Below are 22,598 nucleotides of genomic sequence, written 5' to 3' on the forward strand. Positions count from 1 at the left end.
GTCAAACAGGGAGTGGCCAGGGTGTGTGGTGTCTCTGGTTATGCTGATTGCTTTCCTCCTGAGTCTGCTGGAATAGATGGTGTCCAGTCCTGGGAGCTCCATCCTGACAATTCGCTGGGCCGCCTTCACCACACGATGCAGGTCTTGTCGCTCAGCGGCTGTGCAACTGGCATACCACACTGTAGCACTGTTGGTCAGGATGGTTTCAATTGTGCTTTTTATATCTGAAAAAAACACTTTTGGTATTGTTTCTAATATTATTTGCTCTATTATATGTCTTCTCTTTTGCTTTTACATTGGCTTTGGCTTCCCTTGACAGCCAGCTGCATTATCCTGCCTTTAGAATACTTCCCACAAAATGCTGGTGGAAAGTAGCAGGCCAGGCAGCATTTTGTGTGTGTTGCTTGAATTTCCAGCATCTGCAGATTTCCTCATGTTTGCTTTAGAATACTTCCTCCGCTTTGAGATGCACCTATCCTTCACCTTTCAAATTGCTCCCAGAAACTCCAGCCATTGCTGTTCTGCTGTCAGCCCAGCTAGTCTCCACTTCCTATCAACATTGGCCAGCTCCTCTCTCGTGCCTCTGTGTTTTCCTTTACTCCACTGTAATCCTGATACATCTGACTTTAGATTCTCCCTCTTGAATTACAGGGTGAATTCTATCATATCATGACCATCGTTACCTGACGGTTCCCTATCTTAACCTCCGTAATCAGATCTACACAACAGCTTATTCAGAATTGCTGATCCCGTGGTAGTAGGCATTATTATCCTCTGTTGCTAAGTGTATTCACAGTCTGGGAGTTTGACTGACCGGACTTATACTCTCTATACTGTGTGGTGGTTGGTCTGGAATTGTTGTTTTCTTTTCTTGTGTTGTGGGGTTTGGGGAGGACACTAAGCTCACTTGTCTTTAATTTAGGTGCTTTTTTGTTAAATTCTCTTCCTCTGTAGCATATTGTTATTATATGCTTAACCTTGCTCTGTATTAATGCTCCTCATTGGGATTTGGGGTTTTTAATTTTGTAAAATGTTTTGAAAATCTAATAAAAAAATTTAAAAAAAAGAAAAAAAAGAATTGCTGATCCCCTAGTGGGCTCAACCACAAGCCGCTCCAAAACGCCATCTCAGAGGCATTCCACAAATTTTCTCTATTAGAATCCAGCATCAACTTGATTTTCCCAGTCTATCTGCATATTGAAATTCCCCATATCTAATGTAACATTGCCTTTTTAACTTGTTTTTTCTATTTCCCGCTGTAATCCAAGATGGCGGCGCGCCGCAGCTTGCAGCGGCCACTCCGGAGCTGATTATCCGTTATTTGTGAAGCGGGGTGCCGTGCGCAATCATAATTGGATGAAAAACGGATGTGGGAGCACGGAGGAACATCTGGAAATCTCCAGGAAGACCTTCTTCGTTGCTGCTGCTGCTGTGAGGTCCAGGTCTCTGCTGGGAAGAACAGACCCCCAGTCCTCTGGGTCGCGTTGCCGATGGCCGTTGGCGGGGGCATCTTAATACGTTTGGCAGAGGATGGTGCTCGGAGAAGCTGTGCAGGAGGGGATGGTCGGAGGCTCGGAGGTTCGACGGACTCAGAGTCCGCTGTGTCTATGAGGCTGGGTTCGACGGAGCTTTCATTGTGTGCTACGTCCGTGAGGCTGAGTCAGGCGGCGCCGTGGAAGTCCATAGCGGGGGTATTCCCTTCTGCCGCCAGCGTGGGATGACGAGTCTATCGGGACCCTGAGGACTTGTGAAAACTATGTGGTGGTTTCTTTTGAACTTATAGTCTTTTAACATCTTTGGACTATTTTTACTGTGCCCATGGTCTGTTTTTTTAAAAATCAATTATGCTATTGTTTGCACTGTTGTAACTATATGTTGTAACTATGTGGTTTTGTGCAGGTCTTGTAGCTTTAGTTTTTGGTCTTGTTTTGTCTGGCGGAATTGGGGCTCCTTTCTGGGGAACGCGCTAAGATGGTAGCGCGATATTAATATGCAGCTGCCTCTCCTGACTCTGGATTGGGGATTGCCAAACGTTATGTGGATTTTCTGGTGTAGTCTGTTTTGTCATGTGCTTTTGTGATATCATTCTGGAGGAATGTTGTCTCATTTTTTAAATGCATTGCATTTGTGGTTTCTAAATGACAATAAACTGAATTTGAATCTGAATTTGTAGACAATATCCTGGCTATGTTTTGGAGCCCTGTATGTAACTCCCATCAGGATCTTCTTACCCTTGCAGTTTCTTAACTCTACCTACAAGGTTTCTACATCTTGCATTCCTACATCATCTCTTTCTAAGGATTTGATTTCATTTTTTGTTAATCAACAGAACCACTCCTCCTCCTTGCCTACCTGCCTATTATTTCAATAAATTGTGTATCCTTGGATGTTAAGCTCCCAGCTACAACTGTTTTTCAGCCATGACACCGTGATTCCCACAATATCATACCTGCCAATCTCTAGTTGGTCTACAATTTCATCAACTTTATTTTGTGTACTGTGTGCATTCAAATATAATCCTTTCAGTCCTATATTTGTCACCCTTTTCAATTTTGTCCACTTGTTACACTGCAATCTATCCCACTTTCTACTGTCTTGTCCTATCTCATCTGCCTGTCCTTCCTGACAGTTTCACTATACACTACCTCTCAACCATTCAGCACATCTACATGAAACATTGCTGCCGAACAGCAGCATTCATCATCAGAGATTCTCACCACCCAGGCATGCTCTTTTCTCACTGCTGCCATCAGGTAGAAGGTAGAAGTGCCTTAGGACAATGCAGCACCAGGTTCAAGAACAGTTACTACCCCTCAACCATCAGGCTCTTGAACAAAAGGGAATAACTACACATTCTTTTGCTGGTATTCACTTTAAGGACTCTTTATCTTATTATTTCATGGGCTTTCATTTCATACTGGTTATTTATTGCTCTTTGCATTTGCACAGTTTGTTGTTCATTGATCCTGGTTGCAGTTATTGTTCTATAGATTTGCTGAGTTTACCCACAGGAAAAAGAATCTCAGGGTTGTATGTAGTAACGTGTAGGTACTCTGATAATAAATTTTACTTCGTACCTTGTACTCTGCTAGTAAGCCAATATCCCTATCTTCAGCCCTATCACTCTGGTTCCCATTCCCCTGCCAAATTAGTTTAAACCCTCCCCAACAACTCCAGCAATCCTGCCCACAAGGATATTGGTCCGCTTGGGTTCAGGTGTAGCTCATTTCTTTTGTAAAGGTCATACCTTCCCCAGAAGAGATCCCAATGATCCATAAATCTGAAACCCTGCTCCCGCACCAGTTCCTCAGCTACACATTCATCTACAAAGTCATCCTATTGTTACCCTTATTGGCAGCAATCCAGAGATTGTCAGCCTGGTGGCCGTGCTTTTCAGCTTTCTACCCGGCTCTCTAAATTCTCTCTTTAGGACCTCCTCTCTTTATCTTCTTCTGTCAGTGGTACCAATATGTACCATGACGTCTGGCTGTTCATCCCCACACCCCCAACCTTTAGAATATTGTGGATATGATCCAAGACATCCCCTGGAGGCAACATACCAGCTGGGTCTCTCTATCACATTCTCAGTCTCATCTGTCTACTCCTTGAACCATGGAATCTCCTATCATCACTGCATTCCTCCTCTACCCCCTTGCCTTCTGAGCCACAGTGAGAGCCTTGTCACTGTGGCACCACCACCACCTCCACCCCCCATCCCCAGTAGGTCTTCACCCTTCACAGTATTCAAACCTGTATACTTGTTATTGAGGGGAACAGGCACAGGGTTACTCTGTACTAGCTACTTATTTCCCTTCCCTGACATTCGCCGATTCACCTACCTCCTGCAACATAGGGATGACTATCTCTCTGTAGCTCTTACCTATCATCTCCTCTTTTCCCTTATCTGAAGGTCATCGAGTGGCAGCTCCAGCTCCTTAACACCTTCTCTGAAGAGCTGCAGCTTGAAGCACCTAGTACAGACATTGTTATCCGGGAGGCTGTAGGTCTCCCAGAATTCTCATGTCTCACACAAAGAACAAAACACAGCCCTTGGAGCCATTCTTACTGCTCTAACTATACACTAACAGATGAAGAATGAGCAACAAAGTGCTTACCAGAGACTTAATATGCCTATGTCTATCCAGCCAAAGCCATAAGTTTCCCCACTCTAAAACTGTCCTGCTCCAACAATGGCCATTCTGCTAGCTCCCATCTTATTTTTATTTTACCTTACCAATTAATCTCAAACACCAGTTGGCTGCTGTTCAAGCTCTGAAAAAAAAACGGCTATGAAGCACTGATTTTTGAAGCTCTTTCCTGGACCTGGGTGATGACATCTTTATATTTCACCTCTGAATGGCTGCTGTTCAAGCTCCATCTAATTAATGGGAACATGAATTTCTACAAAAAGCTACACCCAGAAGGCAGCAGCCTTGACAGTGCAGTACTACCTTCAGTAGGACAACTTAAATTTATAACTCCCAAACAGATGATATTTCATCAACCTTTGGTGCCACACAGACCAATCTTCTGCTCTGCAGCAGACATTAAATCCTTCCGTGAGTTTGGAAAGGGTGAGCAGTTTTGAGTTCCTGGGTGTGAACATCTCATAGGATCTAGACTGGGCCCAATATATTGATGTAATTACAAAGGGGGCATGCCAGCAGTCATATTTCACTAAGAGTTTAAGGAGATTTGGTACATCATCAAAGACACTCAAATTTCTGCAGATGTACCGTGGAGAGATTTCCAACTGGGTGCATCACCATCTGGTATGGAGGTGCCAAAGAACAGATCAGAAAAAGATGCAGACAATTGTAAACTCAGCCAGCTCCATCATGGGCACAAGCCTCCCTACCATCGCGGACCTATCAGGAGATAATGCCTCAAAAAGGCAGCATCCATCATTAAGGAACCTCACTACCCAGGGCATGCTCTCTTCTCATTGCTACCATCAAGTAGGAGGCATAGGAGGTTGAAGACACGCACTCAGTTTCAGGAACAGTTTCTTACCCTCCACCATCAGATTTCTGAATAAACCCATGAACACCACTTCACTCTTTTTGCACTATTTATTTAATTTTTAAATATGTATTTCTTCTTATATATTGCCACAAAATTTAACAACGTGTAGTATATCAGTGATTAAAAAACTGATTGTGATTCATAACAACACACACAAAATGCTGGTGGAACACAGCAGGCCAGGCAGCATCTATAGGGAGAAGCACTGTTGACGTTTCGGACCGAGACCCTTCGTCAGGACCCGAAACATCGACAGTGCTTCTTCCTATAGATGCTGCCTGGCCTGCTGCGTTCCACCAGCATTTTGTGTGTATTGTTTGAATTTCCAGCATCTGCAGATTTCCTCGTGTTTGCTCTTGTGATTCATAAGTTTGGTTCCATAGGAAATAGATACCTACGATTCATTGGATGTTATCTGGAAACCACTGAATTGTTGTTGAAGGCATTGTGAAGTGTTGGGTGACTCTGGCACCCACTGGACAGTTTTCAGCAGTGTGGATAATGCACGGTCACGGATAGGAGTCCTTTCACTCAGATCATCTGATGCAACACTGATCTCCTCTGCAAGGCTGAAAGTCATTGAATAGCTTTCCTTTCCCAGCATTTCACAGGCAATGCTGCAAATCCAGGACACTGCTGTGGGCCAACTCTGACGCAAGGTCAGGCTGCCATCATTAGCTCGGAGGTGAGATTAAAATGCTCTCTGAAACTTAGTCACATCATCTGAGAAATACATTCACTCTGAAGGAATGTGGAAGTGGGCGGATACCCTCGCATCACACTTTGACCGTATTCTGTGTTGGTGTGAGTGCGCACGCCTCTGCGTGTGTGTAAAAAGTGTGTGCAAGCATGTACGGGGTATAAGTAAGGTAAATGCAAGCATGCTTTTCCCACTGAGGTTCAGTGGGACTACAACTAGAGGTCATAGGTTAAGGGTGAAAGGTAAACATTTAAAGGGGAACATGAGGGGAAACTCTTTTATTTAGAGTGTCGTGAGAGCATGGACCAAGCTGCCAGGCAAGTGGTGCATGCCAGCTCAACATTTGAGAGGTTTGCACAGGTAACTAGATGGTAGAGGTATGGAGGGCTATGGTCCGTGTGCAGGTTAACTGGTCTGGCATGGACTAGATGGGCCGAATAGCCTGTTTCTGTGCTGTTGTATGACTATAAAAATGACTATTAAATTCAATCTGGTTACATCATTTCACAAGTAATTCAATAATTATGTTATGAATTTATTTTCAATTCATTTTGCAATGATTTATTCCTAATCAAGGGATTCAGAAGCAAATTCTTTACCACAGTAGTGATAAGTAGATGAAACAATAATCAAGGAGAGCAACACTTATGTTGTTCAATAAAATAATAAATTTAGATGAATCACAATGGTGGTCAGAACACAATGAGTGTTGGTACACTTGTATACAGGACTTTGGTCTATCAGAGAATCCAGGTAATCAGATCACAGTACAGTAAGTTTAGGTAATTTTGAGACCCACATTCCAAAAAAATTAAACAATTTCAATTCTACGTACAAAAAGATCAACAAAAAGATCCTTTATAGTTCAGACTAGAAAAGCTGCTCCTAACTCAGCCAGTGTGCTGGCTAATCTAGCATCGAACAGCCGCAATTGATCTTTTCAGGAAGACATCTGCGATGGGAGATTAGAGTCAGTTTCAATGCAATATCTTATCAGAGTACCCAGTCACAAGTGAAGGCTGCTTGTGCTAGCAGAACAAAATCTCCGGCTGCCAATAACATTAACAATAACAAGAAAAAGTGTTAAAAATCTAGAAACAATTTTGAAGGAAAATAAGAGTTAAGATTTAAGCTCAATTAGTTGGGCAGAATGGTCTGTTTTTGTTGCTGGAGATCCCCATAGTTACATTTTAATATCTTCAGGAGTTTGGTCTGAAATAGGAAAGGTTGTTTAAAAGTCAAATGCCAAAAAGCATTTAAGATGCCAAGGATGAGACCGGAGCTGTGGGACAAAGATGCTAACTGCTTCACTACCATTTCTTAAAATAAGTGAGGAGGCTTGGAGCACAAAAAGCAAATAGAATTAACCGTCATTGAATCAACTGGTTACCAGGTTGGTAGGTGAACATTAGGCAGTCTTTTGTACAAGTTACTTTCTTTTTCATAGACCTGCATCACCCTTTCAGTAAGCTCCAGACCTTCAGGTGCAGTTTCAACCCTTTATGCACTCCAGTACAGAGGGTATGTATAATAGGGACCACAGCTAACTGAAGCAGCACATCATGGTATTAAGATCTATGTAGTAATGCACATCAATTAGTTAGATGTACAATTGCGAAAGGGTCAATTGGTTCAAATTTAAAACGTTAGTGTTCTGTAAGTCTACGTACATAGAGTTGCTAAATCCTGCTTATCTAATAATAGACTTCATTGCGATTCATTTTAAAATCACATTTTACACAAAAATAAATCAACTCTTTCAACACAAGAGAATCAATAGATGCTGAAAATTCAGAGTAAAACAAACAAAATACTGGAGGAACTCAGCAGGTCAGGCAGCATCTAAAGAGAAGAATGAAGAGTCAGTATTTCAGGGCAAGAACTCAGGTGCACCACATATGCTGCCTGACTTGTGTTTCTCCAGCATTTTGAATCATCCCTTTGAAATTGGTAACCAGGTTATGGATATGGTCAAAATATTTGATTAGGTTAGGCAGGGAAGATACTCTTATTGAAAAACAAAACTGATCTGAAGGTAGGCCATGTTATAGAGCACACAGAGGTGTCAGTGTCATTGGGTACATACAATATTATCAACAAATTGCAAATTAAAAACTTATTTCCTTGCAGAAATAGCAGAAGGCGTTAGAAGGGAAAGGCAACCATAAATCAGCACATACACACAAAGTGTGTGAAGGGGTACAAGTTGAGAGGTGAAAGGTTAAAGAAAAAGGAATATGATAGGACACTGGACTATGGGAGAAAGAGAAGGAAGTGGGGAACCAGAGGGAAGTCATGGGCAGATGAGGAAAACAGAAGGGGTGAGAGGGGAACCAGAAAGGGGAATGAAAAAAAAAGAGTGGGAGAGGAAAAATTAACAGAAGCTAGAGAAATCAATGTTCATGCCATCATCCCTCTCTCTCTGCCTGGTTAATCTTGATGCTGTCTGACCTGCTGAGTTCCTCCAGCATTGTGTGTGTGTGTGTGTTGCAAACTGTGGAAATCCCAGTGACATACCTGGGGGTAATAACTTGCAATTATCAATGCTGCCTGAGTAACATTTCATTTTTTCAGACACTGTCAACCCTGTTAACAATCAGAGACATCTGACTCTTTACTTCAGTTTTTTAGATTTTTCGAGAAACAGCACGGTAACAGGCCCTTCTGGCCCTAAGAGCCCACACAGTCTAATTACACCCATATGACTAAATAACCCACTAACCTGTATGTCTTTGGAATGAGGGAGGAAACTGGGAGAAGCCCACATGGTCCCAGGGAGAACATATAAACTACTTCCAGACAGTGGCGGGAATTGCTGGCACTATAGAAGTATTAGGCTAATCACTATGCTACTGTGCTGCCCAGCTGTTCTAAATTGTATCGATTTGATTGGTCCATTTTATTTAAAATTAAGATTCTGAATCCTTCAGTAAATTACTGGTTGAAGGGCCATCATCACCTCTGCCCTCCTTCCACCCAACAGGGAGGGTGGGAAAGTCCTTGCTGAATTCCCACAGCAGTCTGCACATACACGCCAGGACACCTGTGGTTCAGATGAAGTACGGCGTATCGAGAACTGCCACTCCAGCAGCCACGCCTCCATCCGCAAACTCCGTGCTCTTTGTGCGAAGCAAGTACCCGGGGCATACGTTCATCACCATCTTATTACAATTCCTACAAGTGAGAAAATGAAGATTTAATGTAAGTAAGCACAGGAGGTCAAGAATTCACAAGATGCCATTTCGCACTCTCTCCCCAAGTCACTCAGTCTGGTCTTTGAAACATTAACTCATCAGAATCCTGCTTATTATCACTGACATGCACTCAAAGGCCACTTTATTAAGTACCTTCAAAACCTAGTGTACGTTCATGATCTTCTGCTGTTCTAGCCCATCCACTTCAAGTTTTGGCATGTTGTCCATTCAGAGATACTCTTCTGCACACCACTGTGGTAATGCATGGTCATTTGAGTTACTGTCACCTTCCTGTTATCTTGAACCAGTTTGGCCATTCTCCTCTGACACTCAAACCACCCTGTCTAGCACCAATAGTCATTCCATGATCAAAGTCACCAAGATCACATTTCTTCCCCCTTCTGATGCTTGGTCTGAACCTTTTGACCATGTCTGTGTGCTTATATGCACTGAGTTGCTGCCACATAATTGGCTGATTAGATATTTGCAGACTAATAGAGTGGTCTGAGTGTTTATCATGAAATGTTGTTGTTTTTGAGGTAGCAGTACTGTGTACGGCATGAAAATTACTAAAGTTACAATAAAACATGAAAATGCAAGAAATAAATATTGAAGTAGTATTCATGAGTTAATAGAACATCCAGAAATCTGATGGCAGAGGGGAAAGAAGCTGTTTTTAAAATGTTGAGTCTGCATCTTCAAGCACCTGAAGGTAGTAATGAAAAGAGGGCATGTTCTGGATGGTGTGATTCTGGGTCCTTAATAAGACCATAAAATATAGAAGCAGAATTAGGCCATTTGACTCACTGAGTCTGACCCATTTCACCATGGCTATCCAATTTTCCTCTCAGTCCCAATCTCCTCCTGCCTTCTCCCCCTATCCCTTGATGCCTGACCAATCAAGAGTCTATCAATCTCCGCCTTAAACAGTTTCTCTTTCCATAGAAGCCAGGTCTGCTGGCTTGCTCTATTCTCGCCATCTTCTTCATATCGCTTCCATCTTCAAAGAGAGCAAGAAAAAAAAAACTGCGATTCCTGTACAGCAAATTTTTAATCTTTTTGTTTATTTCTTCATATCACGTGGGTCTCCCTGGCAAAGCCAATATTTATTATTCATCCCTCTCCTCCCCTTGAACAGAGGAAGCAGTTAAAGATAATTATCACTAATATCTTTCCCTGAAGGACATTGTGTACTAAATGTAGACATTTCTAATTTCTTTAGACGACCAGATAACATCCTGATGAAGGGTCTCAGCCCAAAACATCGACTGTTTACTCGTTTTCAAAGTTGCTGCCTAACCTGCTGAGTTTCGCCAGCATTTTGTGTGTGTTGCTTTGGATTTCCAGCATCTGTAGATTTTCTTGTGTTCATGATGCACCATAACTGGTTGCATCACAGCCACAAACAGAAAAGCTTATAAAAAGCAGTGGATACAGCCCAGCCGATCAAACTCATCAGCATTGAGAACATCTACAAGAAATGTCGCCACAGGAAAGCAGCATCCATCATCAAGGGCTCCCATCATCCAGGCCAAGCTCTCTTGTCGCTACTACCATTAGACAGAGGTACTTAGTTCCCATACCACCATGTTTAGGAACAGTTATTACCCCTCAACCATCAGGTTTTTGAACCAGCATGGATATTTTCACTCACACCAACACTGAACTAATTCTACAACCTATGGCCCACTTTTAAGGACTCTACAACTCATGCTTTTGATATTTATTACCCATTTATTTAATATTATTATAATATTATTATTTTGGGTCTCGTCCTGAAAAGAATATCAACTGTTTACTCTTTTCCATAGATGCTGCCTGGCTTGCTGAGTTCCTTCAGCATTTTGTGTGAATATTATTATTTTCTGTATTTGTACAGTTTGTCTTTTGCACATTGGTAGTCTATGGTGACATACGTGTACTTTGAACAGCGCTGTGTGAACTGTACCTCCTATACACAGCAGCAGTTCAAGTTGGTAAAATAGACCCTTTCTTAACTTCATTGTCATAGGTTCTGAAGCTGGGGTCCACAGAACCTTCGGTTAATGGTCGGGGTTCATGGCATTAGCAAGGTTGGGAATCTCCCTCTCTCTCTCTCTCACACACACACACACACAAAATGCCATGAAAATTAGCTCTTTAGCATTGGCAACACAGTATAGTAGCGACAAGACAAACTTAGACACGACAACAAAGGATCTGATGAGGTAGTCTTCATTAGTCAGGGGATTGAGTTCAAAAGCCATGAGGTAATGTTGCAGCTCTATAAAACCCTGGATAGACCCTACTTGGACTATTATGTTCAGTTTTTGTCGCCTCATTATAGGAAGAGTGTAGAAACTTTAGAGAGAGTACAGAGGAGATTTACCAGGATGCTTCCTGGATTAGAGAGCACATCTTATGAGGATCGGTTGAGCAAGCTAGGGCTTTTCCCTATGGAGCGAAGGAGAATGAGAGGTGACTTGATGGAGGTGAACAAGATGACAAGAGGCACAAATTAAGTGGATAGCCACAGACACTTTCACGGGGTGGAAATGGTTAGTAAGAGGGAATATAATTTTAAGGTGATTGGAAAAAAGTAAAAAAGGTGATTTATTTATTTAATTTTTACATAGAGAGTGGTGGGTGTGTTGAACACACTCCCAGGGGTGGTGGTAGAGGCAGATACATTAGGGACATTTCAGAGACACTTAGATAGGCATATGGATTACAGAAAAATGGAGGGCTATGTAGGAAGGAAGGGTTAGGTTGATCTTAGAGTAGGTTAAAAGGCCGGCATAACATTGTGGGCCGTAGGGTCTGTACTGTTTATATTCTATAAGCAACTCAAATTAACAAATTATACAAAACTTGAACAATAAAATAAGAAATGTAGTCTGAGATAGTGTTAGGGTTTTTCGGGTCATTTCAAGAACCTGATGGGAGTGGGGAAGAAGTTGTTGAAGATGGGGCTCTTCAGGCTTCAGTATCCCTGCCTCATGACAACATCTCAAAGGCAGAGGGATTTACCACAAACACTGATTGTGCCAGCAATGCCCAAATTCCATTAACTGAATACAGAAAGATTCCGGACTGTTAATATTCATTTAATATGAATACTGTATGTGAAAAGCAACAGAAAACTGCAAACACGAGGAAATCTGCAAATGCTGGAAATTCAAACAACACACACAAACTGCAGCAAGTTTTGATGCCTGCTGTAACCTCAAATTCAAAAAAGTCTGTTTATTATTGGTATGTACATGTCACCATATACTACCTTGAGATTCATTTTCTTCCAGGTATTTACGGGAAAGTAAAGAAAAAATAGAATTTATGATGGGTCATATTCTGCATGGAGGTCAGTGACCAGTGGTGTGCCTCAGGGATCTGTTCTGGGACCCCATCTCTTCATGATTTTTATAAATGATCTGGATGAAGAAATGGAGGGATGGGTTAGTAAATTTGAGCACCCCTCATACAATCTCTTCTCCCTCCTGCCGTCTGGGAAAAGGCACCGAAGCATTCGGGCTCTCATGACCAGACTATGTAACAGTTTCTTCCCCCAAGCTATCAGACTCCTCAATACCCAGAGCCTGGACTGACACCTTGCCCTATTGTCCTGTTTATTATTTATTGTAATTCCTGCACTGTTTTTGTGCACTTTACACAGTCCTGTGTAGGTCTATAGTCTAGTGTAGTTTTCTCTGTGTTGTTTTTTACGTAGTTCAGTCTAGTTTTTGTACTATGTCATGTAACACCATGGTCCTGAAAAATGTTGTCTCATTTTTACTATGTACTGTACCAGCAGTTATGGTTGAAATGACAATAAAAATGACTTGTCTTGACTTGCTGATGACACAATGGTTGGGGGTGTTGTGGATAGTGTGGAGGGCTGTCAGAGGTTACAGTGGGACATTGATAGGATGCAAAAGTGGGCTGAGAAGTGGCAGATGGAATTCAACCCAGGTAAGTGTGAGGTGGTTCATTTTGGTAGGTCAAATATGACGGCAGAATATAGTATTAATGGTAAGACTCTTGACAGTGTGGAGGATCAGAGAGATCTTAGAGTCCAAGTCCATAGGACACTCAAAGCAGCTAAGCAGGTTGACTGTGTGGTTAAGAAGGCATACGGTGTCTTGGCCTTCATCAATGGAGGATTGGGTTCAGGAGCCAAGGAGTAATGTTGCAGCTATATAGGATCCTGGTCAGACCCCACTTGGAGTACTGTGCTCAGTTCTGGTCACCTCACTACAGGAAGGATGTGGAAACTATAGAAAGTGCACAGAGGAGATTTACAAGGATGTTGCCTGGATTGGGGAGCATGCTTTATGAGAATAAGTTGAGTGAACTCGGGCTTTTCTCCTTGGAGCGACAAAGGATGAGAGGTGACCTGATAGAGGTGTATAAGATGATAAGAGGCATTGATTGTGTGGATAGTCAGAGGCTTTTTCCTCAGGGCAGAAATGGCTAACATGAGAGGGCATAGTTTTAAGGTGCTTGGAAGTAGGTACAGAGGGGATGTCGGGGTAAATTTATTTATTTATTTTTTACGCAAAGAATGGTGAGTGTGTGAAATGGACTGCTGGCGACTGGGGGGTGGATGCAATAGGGACTTTTAAGAGACTCTTGGATAGGTACATAGGTCTTAAAAAAAGAGAGCTATGGGTAACCAGAGGTAATTTCTAAAATAAGTACGTCTGGCACAGCGTTGTGGGCCGAAGGGCCTGTATTGTGCTGTAGGTTTTCTATGTTTCTACACACAGCCAAACAACCGATGTGCAGAAAGAAGGCATAATACTAAGAATATTTGTTGTTATTGTTGTAACCTTCTGGCACATTGGGCAGCATTTTTTTGCCGTTTCCATAGCATTTGACTTTTTTTTGAGGCAGAGTTGCTAGCTCAACCCAGCACAGATAGTAAGTGTGCAAGGAGCTGACTAGATTTGAACTTGGGATCATTTGCCTCCAAGTCTGGAGCTGATGCAACTACACAACCAGCTGGCTTAACATGAGTTGTAAAGTCTTTGAAAGTGAGTCTGTAGGTTGTGGAACCAGTTCAGAGTTGCAGTGAGTGAAATTATCCACGTTGGTTCAGTGTATTGGCTGTACGGTAATAACTGTTTCTGAACCTGGTGGTGTGGGACCTGAGGATTCTCTACCTCCTGTCCGATGGCAGAAACTTTCGGAATGGGTTAATCAAAGGCTCATCTTAGGGCAATTAGTTCCAGCCATGGTCTCTTCTGCATTCACTTGGATTGGAGAAGAGCAAGTAGTTCTGTTAGAAAACAGTGGAAAACTTCTCTGGATGGTGTGACTTTCAGAACTTGCTAAGTTGTCAATAACAGAGGTTGTGATGTCAATAGCATTTTAGCCATGTATACTCCAAGTCTTCTGGACCCACGACGAAATCAAGCCACATGTCCAAGAGAAAGACTCGATGCATTATTGTAAAGTACTTCATCTGACTGACTGCACAGATAAACAGGCCACCTTTTCTGAAGGAGATTCGGTATGCATCAAAGACTCTTGAAGACTTCTACAGGTGTGCAAATGCGTGACAGGGTGGAGAAACGTCTCTAACTAAAGGAGGTGTAAGGCATTCCTTCCCTTTGCAGGTCACCCTTGGGCAAGATGTAGCAACTGCTTAGCCCCCGATCAGGGTCACATGAAGCCATGGAAGCAGTGGTGGATGATCATATGAGCAGCCGGTGCATATCACAAGTCCTGGTTATGCGACCACTGACACCAGGCAGACAATCTCTGAAGAGTATTGTGAACAGCTAGCGTCACCCGTCTTGTAAAGACACTGCCCAGAAGGCAGCAACAGCAAACCTCTTCTGCAGAAAAATTTGCCAGGAAGAATCATGGTCATGAAGAGGATATGATTGCCAACATCATACGAAGAGGCACCTAACGAACGAACAATGGACAGCATTCTGACTGCATCACAGTCTGGTATGGAGCTGCTGATGCATAGGATCGCAATATGATGCACAGGGTTTAGACTTACCCAGTTCCATCAGGGCTGCAACCCACCCCATCATCGAGGATACCTTCAAGAGGCGGCGTCTAAAGAAGGCAGCTTCCATTACTAAGTTTCCTCAGCATCTGGGACATGCGCCTTCTCATTATCACCATCCAGGTGGTGGTATTGGAGCTTGAAAACCCACTGCCAATTATTTTCTCTGCTATCAGATTTCTGAACATTTCTTTCATTCTTTTCTCTGCTCTATTTATTTTGTAATTTATAGTAATTTTATGTCTTTGCACTGTACTGCTGCTGCAGTACAGTAAATTTCATGTCATACGACACAGTGCTGATAAACCTGATTCCAGTGATGATCACATTGTGGTGATGACGCTGGGACTTCCACATTCAACTGCACAGTGCATTTAATGTAAAGCAGCTCTTGGATTTTTTATTACAAAAGTTTATTCACCAAAAAAACACTCTATAATAAATCAGAGCTTCATAACCCATTTACAGTTTAAAATTAATGATCTGTAACACATTCGAGCTCATGAAGGGCCCACTGTTCACAGATATCTCCCAATGTACTCGTGAACACCACATGCTCCTTCTCCAATTCACCCGGGCATGGATGTAACTCTGGAAGAGGGTGGACAGAACCTTCAACTTAAGCAGAAGTTCCCACTTGCTTCAAAAGGGCAACAATTATACCCGAGCCTAAGAAGAATAATGCCTTAATGACTATTGCTCGATAGCACTCACATCAACAGTGATGAAATGTTTTGAGAGGTCAGACATGACTAGACTGAACTCCTGCCTCAGCAAGGACCTGGACCCATTGCAAATAGGTCAATGGAAGATGCAATCTCAATGGCTTTTTTGACCACCTGGACAACACAAATATCTATGTCAGGATGCTGTTCATCGACTATAGCTCAGTATTGAAAACCATCATTCCCTCAATCCTGATTGAGAAGGTACAGAGCCTCTGTACCTTCCTCTGCAATTGGATCCTCAACTTCCTACTGCTCTGCTCTCTCCATATGACTGTGTGGCTAGGCATAGCTTAAATACCAACTATAAATTTGCTGATGACACAACCATTGTTGGTAGAATCTCAGATGGAGACAAGAGGGCGTACAGGAGTGAGGTATGCCAACTAGTGGAGTGGTGTCACAGCAACAACCTTGCACTCAATGTCAGTAAGACGGAAGAGCTGATTGTGAACTTCAGGAAGGGTAAGACGAAGGAACACATACCAATTCTCATTAAGGGATCACAAGTGGAGAGAGTGAGCAGTTTCAAGTTCCTGGGTGTCAAGATCTCTGAGGACCCAACCTCGACCCAACATATCAATGCAGTTATAAAGAAGGCAAAACAGCGACTATACTTCATTAGGAGTCCGAAGAGATTTGATACGTCAACAAATACGCTCAAAAACTTCTATAGATGTACCATGGAGAGCATACTGACAGGCTGCATCACTGTCTGGTATGGAGGGGCTACTGCACAGGACCGAAAGTAGCTGCACAGGATTGTAAATTTAGTCGGCTCTATTTTGGGTACTAGCCTACGAAGTACGCAGGACATGTTCAAGGAGCGGTGTCTCAGAAAGGCAGCATCCATTATTAAGGACCTCCAGCACCTGGAGCATGCCCTTTTCTTACTGTTACTGTAGGAGGTACAGGAGCCTGAAGGCACACACTCAGTGATTCAGGAACTGCTTCTTCCCCTCTGCCATCTGTTTCCAAAATGGGCATTGAACCTGTGAACACTACCTCACTTTTTAAATATATATTATTTCTGTTTTTGCATGATTTTTAATCTATTCAATATACATACACTGTAATTGAATTACTTTTCATTATTATTTTTTCTTCTTCTATATTTTGTATCGCATTGAACTACCGCTGCTAGGTTAACAAATTTCACGGCACATGCCAGTGATAATAAACCTGATTTTGATTCACACATTTATACTTCCCCCGTTACTAAAGAAATGGAATATTCCACCATATACAGCAGGAAAGGCACAATAAAGCCAACCTGCGCACATCGGCTTGGTTTAGGATCTGTGATGAGAATATACTGGGGGAAGACAATGAAGGGTGTATACTCAGTGCAATGATAGCAGAATGACAAGGCAATGTTTCTGTGGGTAAATGCACATGTGTAAGGAGTGTGTTTACCAAGCACTCTCTGTTACAGGTGGCTATCTCCATGAATGAGGTCTCAAGCTGTGTGGGACAGTTTCCTAAGAGAAACCTCAGGACTTGGGTTCGATGAGTAATTCTGGCTGAGTCACGATTAACACAGATGGTAAGCACTTGGATCTTCACTGGAGCATCAGTTTCAAGAATGAAACTTGTCCTACAGGCTACCATACGCTAAATCAATAGATTTAGCAGAGAGGCAATGAGGTGAGAATGGGTCAAAGTGTTAGGGACACCTCCTTACCTGATATAGACACCGAACGTTCCCAATTCAACTATACACTCCTTCAGTTTCACAGCCGTGCCAGCCTGCAGCAGGTAATTCTTCACTGCCTGTGGTCTGATCCGGTCCATCAGGATATAGGCTGATCGCTTTGATCCATTTTTAATGCTCAGCAGAACCTGCTTCAGCTCTTCACCGAAAATGTTGTTACCTGACACCAACACGAACAGTGAGAATTACACAATCACAGAATCACTTGTGTGGAAGGAGACCACTTGGCCCTTTGGTGCGTTACTTGCAGAGTAATTAACCCTGTTCCATTAACCACCACCCTAGAACTCCAGAAAGACCGTAAGACACAAGGGCAGAATCAGGATATTTGGCCCATCAAATCTGCTCCAGCAGTCCTTCACGGCTGATTTATTATCCTGCTCAACCCCGTTTTCTTGCCTTGTCCCCTTTCTCCATTGGCATCCTTACTAATCAAGAGCCTATCAACATCCACTTTAAATATACCCAATGACTTAGCATCCACAGACATCTGTGGCAATGAATTCCACAGCCTTACCACCCTCTGGCTAAAGAAATTCCTCCTCAGCTCTGTTGTAAAGGGATATCATTGTATGTAGAGGCTGTGCCCTCTGGTCCTAGACTCCCCAACTATAGGAAATATCCTTTCCACATCTGATCTATCAAGGACTTTCAATATTTGATAGGTCTCAATGAAGTTCCCCTCATTCTTCTAAACTCCAGCAAGTATGGGCCCAGAGCCATCAAACACTCTTTTCATTCCTCGGATCATTCTTGTGAACCTCCTCTGGACCTTCTCCAATGCCAGCGTATCCCTTCCTAAGTAAGGGGCCCAAACCTGCTCACAATACTCCCAGTGCAGTCTGCCCAATGCCTTACAAAGCCTCAGCATTAAGATTTAAGTTTCAAGGTTCAAAGTACATTTATTATCAAAGAATATATAAATTCTGCAACCTTGTTTGCTTACAGGTAGCTGCAAAGCAAGAAACCCTCAAGAACCCAGTAAAAAAACAAATGAAGAGCAACCCCCAAACCCCTCTGCACACAGAGAAAGATGGAAAAAAACATAAATCTTGCAAACAATAGAAGCAAGCAGCAAGAACAGCATTCTGAACCAAATTGAACCCTTAAATCCAAATCCCTACAGCAGCCTGGAGTAGGCCCAAAGCCTCGATATTCAGTTCATCATGTTAGTGGGGCAAATCGCTGCAAAGTTCGCAGACATGAAGCACAGCAGCGGGGGGGGGGGGCAGTTTCATAGCCTTAATGTCGCAGAGGAGCCCTAGTCTATCTGGGCCAGCGTTTAAATTGTCCGAACAGCAGGTCGCACCTTGCAATCGAACCCAGGATCCACCACAGTGAATCACTTCGGGCTAGATCTTGCTGCCGAAGAACCGTTCTTGACCTCTACAAATCAGCTCGGCGCCCAGAGTGGTCCAGCCTTGCCCGACTCTCGACACCCTGTTTTTCCAGTCTATCTGGGCCAGTGCTTAAATTGTCCAAACAGTGGATTGTGCCTCGCATTCAGACCTGGGCCCCACTGCGGTGAATTGCTCCAGGCCCAGAACACGCTGGCCAGTGATTCGCTTCTGGCCTAGATTATGCTGCTGAAGAAGCTGTTCACGACCTCTCCAAATCAGATCGGCACTTGAAACGATCCACCCTCACATCAGGCTAGTTGGACGGGTGTCGGAACTCCTCTGTCTCGTCCAAATCGTCCGCTCCAGTCAGCACGGCTCCAACTCCAAGCGTGTCGATTTTGCCCAGCACACCAGCAGGGCACATCTCTCGAGTTTGCTTTGCCTTCACTTCAGTGCTTGAGGTGATAGTTCACCACAAATTACATTTTAAAAAAGTGTTATCAGTAACATTTTTAAAACATTCGTAACAAATTTCTTTGCTTTCGAACCGCCAGTCAGTCACACACGTTAGGCAGCGCAACCTTAAGCAAGGAAGCAGAACCTTTAGAATCAGGTTTAATATCATGGCATATGTTGTGAAATACGTTAAATTTGTGGCAGCAGTACAATGCAATATATGAAAATAGAGAGAAAGAGAAAACTGTGAATTACATTGAGTATAAAATAGTTGAATTAAATAAGTACTGCAAAAAAATAGGAAATAGAAAGTAGGGAGGGTAGTGTCCATGAGTTCAGAAATTATTCCATTCAGAAATTTACTCTCAATTCCCTTTTAAAGGCCCTGACTGCCTCAATCACCTTCACAGGCAGAAAATCCCAGTCCGTTACTACACACAGCTCATTTTATCCCTTCATTAAAAAAAAATTAGCGATACAGCACGGTAACAGGCCCTTCCAGCCTAACTTGCCTGTGCGACTTAATTACACCCATGTGACCAATTAGCCTGGTAACCTGTACATCTTTGGAATGTGGGGGGGAAGAATTGAAGCTCGACGCGAATCACAGGGCATTGAGGTCAAGGCCCAGAGCGATTCACAGTGGCGGAGCCCAGGTCCTAATGTGAGGCACAATCCACCGTTTGGACAATTAAAATTCGGCCCAGGTACGATTGGAAAGGCAAGGTGTTGGGACTGGAGGAGTGAGTTGGGCTGATTTGACTCGCTCTCCGGCAATGCCCACACCTCTCCCCACGAAGCTGAGGCTGCGATTCTGTCCCCGGCTCCTGTACTTCGTATCTGCAAGCTTTGCGGCGATTTGCCCCGCTAATATGATGAACTGAGACCGAGGCTTTGGGCCTACTCCAGGCTGCTCTGGGGATTTGGATCCATGGACTCCATTTGGTTCAGAATGTTGTTGCTCGCTTCCATTGTTCGTGCGATTTGTATTTTTCTCCCCCTCATTCTCTGCGCGCTGCCTGTAAGCAGACAAATCTCAAGGTTGTATAATTTATACATTCTTTGATAATAAAGGTACTTTGAATCTTGAAACTGGAGTACCTGGAATAAATCAGCACAATTTCAATATCCACAATGACATTGTTTACTTCAATATTTTGTGTCTGACAAATGGCTCCATTGAAGTACATACTTAGAGTCAGACTATATTACAAGTGACAAGACTTCCTCGAGTAGAACATACAACTCTCTGGAGACAAAGGCGAACTGTAATAGCATTATGCTATGTGGTTTCTGATTGAACGATTCAGTTAAGGGAACAGCTTCCTTCAATTTACCCCAGTGAGGCTATTTGGGAATTGACAGACGTGGGGCATCCTTTAGGGATTACCAAATAGGGGTGTCAGGTATGAACACAAACAGGAAGTACCCAGTCTTCAAAAGGCTCATTAAGTACAAACAGTAACTGGTTTTGAAATTCTGTCCACGCAGCACAGGGTGCCTGGCCCACAGGCGGAGGCTGGCTGCTTGAGGGATATGGTTTGTAAAGCGATGTGACTATGAGATGTCCTCGTCTGCATCAGCCAAACATCAGACAATGGCTTCGTGTACAAAGTTCAAAATGCTTTTATTATCAAAGCTTGGATACAGTATACAACCTTGAGATTGGTCTCCTTACTGGCAGCCACAAAACAAAGAAACCTCAATAGAAGCCACTAAAAAACTGATCACTTCCACAACCTATGGACTCACTTTCAAGGACTCTACAATTCTCAGTCTTTTTTTTTTACTATTGATCTAATATTATTTCTGTATTTGCACAGTTTGTCTTCTTTTGCACTGGTTATTTGTCAGTCTTTGTTTATGTATACTTTTTCATTCATTCCAGTGCATTTCTTTGTACTACTGCAAATGGCTGCAAGAAAATGAATCTTAAGGTGACATATATGTACTTTGATAATAAATTCAGTCAAAGGCACATGCTCAGTGATTCAGGAACAGCTTCTTTCCCTCTGCCATTTGATTCCTGAATGGGCATTGAACCATGAACACTACCTCACTACTTTTTCATTTGCACTACTTACTTAACTATTAATCAAACTCACAGAGCAATACGGAAATCTGGGCAAAGGTTTGGATGTTGGTGACCCTCCTGTACCAATACACTTCCTCTGTACTATGTGGAAGTTCTGAGCTCAAGAAATAACCCTGTTGTCTGATTTACAAAGCGACAACTTTATCTTACCTCCTCCCTCTCGCTGTGGTTTCAGCACGTAAGATTCTGGATCCTCCAATGCTTTTGCTATTATTTCATCACCCTCACGACCCTGCCACAGAGAAAGTTTTGTCTCATTTATTAAAAAAACTTTTAAAATGCAATATTATTATTGATATTTCCATTCAGCTTTCTAAACACCACTCCCATCAGATATTTCATAGATTGTTCCTCTTCTGCTTGGAAGAAACAATTTGCATACGCTCCCATCCCAGTTTAACAGCTCCATGTTCTTCCTGTGTGGTTCCAATGCTATCTGCTGTTCTCTTTTTGTGGGCTGAAGGGCCCACACTATTCTGTGCTCTCCTTCAAGCTCCTGTACCTCCCTCTCATTGGCACAATCAGGGAGGAGGTACAAGAGCCTGAAGGCACACATTCAACGATTCAGAAACAACTTCTTTCCCTCCACCATCCAATTTCTGAATGGACATTGAACCCATGAACACTACCTTAATACTTTTTGCACTACTTATTTAATTTAAATATATATATATATATATATTTACAGTAAATTCACAGTTTTTATTATCATGGTATTGCAATACACTGCTGTCACAAATTTCAGGACGTATGCGAGTGACCTGGTCCTTTAATATAACCTCCCTGAACAAGGTGGCACAGCAGCACCTCCACTTCCTAAGAAGCTTGAGGCAAGCAAGGCGCCACCCTAATTCTTAACTACGTTTTACAGGAACACCATTGAGAATGTCCTGACAAGTTGTATCTCCGTCTGGTATGGGAGCAGTCGAGCATCGGACCACAAATCCCTACAAAGCACTGTGAGAACAGCTGAGAGGATCGTAGGGGTCTCCCTACCATCCATCGTGGACAGTTATCAGGAGCCCTGCATACGCAGGGCCCTTAGTATTATAAAGGATCTCGCCCTTCCATCCAGCATCTTCTCTGACTTTCTACCATCAGGCAGGAGATTAGGATGAATGAAACAATAATGGTCAGGATGAAAAACAGTTTATTACCCCAGGCCATTAGGCTTCTGAACTCCCCACCACTTCGTATTTGAAGTGTCACTGGTTAACTGTTCCGTATCTCACAATATTTAATATTAATGCACTTTAGTTTGTTATTTATGTACGACCCTTCTGTAGATTTTATCCTTATTTTCATAAGTTATCGTGTGCTATATATACTACTGTGCTTTACACCCTGG

The 22,598-nt window shown here is 42.8% G+C and overlaps 1 protein-coding gene across 1 annotated transcript in view; it reads right to left on the bottom strand.

Annotated features, from left to right (window-relative positions):
- Window positions 1–6,247: 6,247 nt before the first annotated feature.
- The window catches only part of gss (glutathione synthetase), a 114,259-nt gene continuing 97,908 nt past the window's right edge, over window positions 6,248–22,598 (bottom strand). The window contains exons 11-13 of the mRNA XM_073062113.1: window positions 21,401–21,482; window positions 17,330–17,519; window positions 6,248–8,899 (exon numbers count right to left, since the gene is read on the bottom strand). Coding sequence (XP_072918214.1) covers window positions 8,776–8,899; window positions 17,330–17,519; window positions 21,401–21,482 — 396 coding nt within the window. The 3' untranslated portion in view covers window positions 6,248–8,775. The remainder of the gene's footprint in view (window positions 8,900–17,329; window positions 17,520–21,400; window positions 21,483–22,598) is intronic.

The sequence above is a fragment of the Hemitrygon akajei genome, chromosome 11 (genome assembly GCF_048418815.1).
Source record: "Hemitrygon akajei chromosome 11, sHemAka1.3, whole genome shotgun sequence".
Taxonomy (NCBI): Eukaryota; Metazoa; Chordata; class Chondrichthyes; order Myliobatiformes; family Dasyatidae; genus Hemitrygon; species Hemitrygon akajei.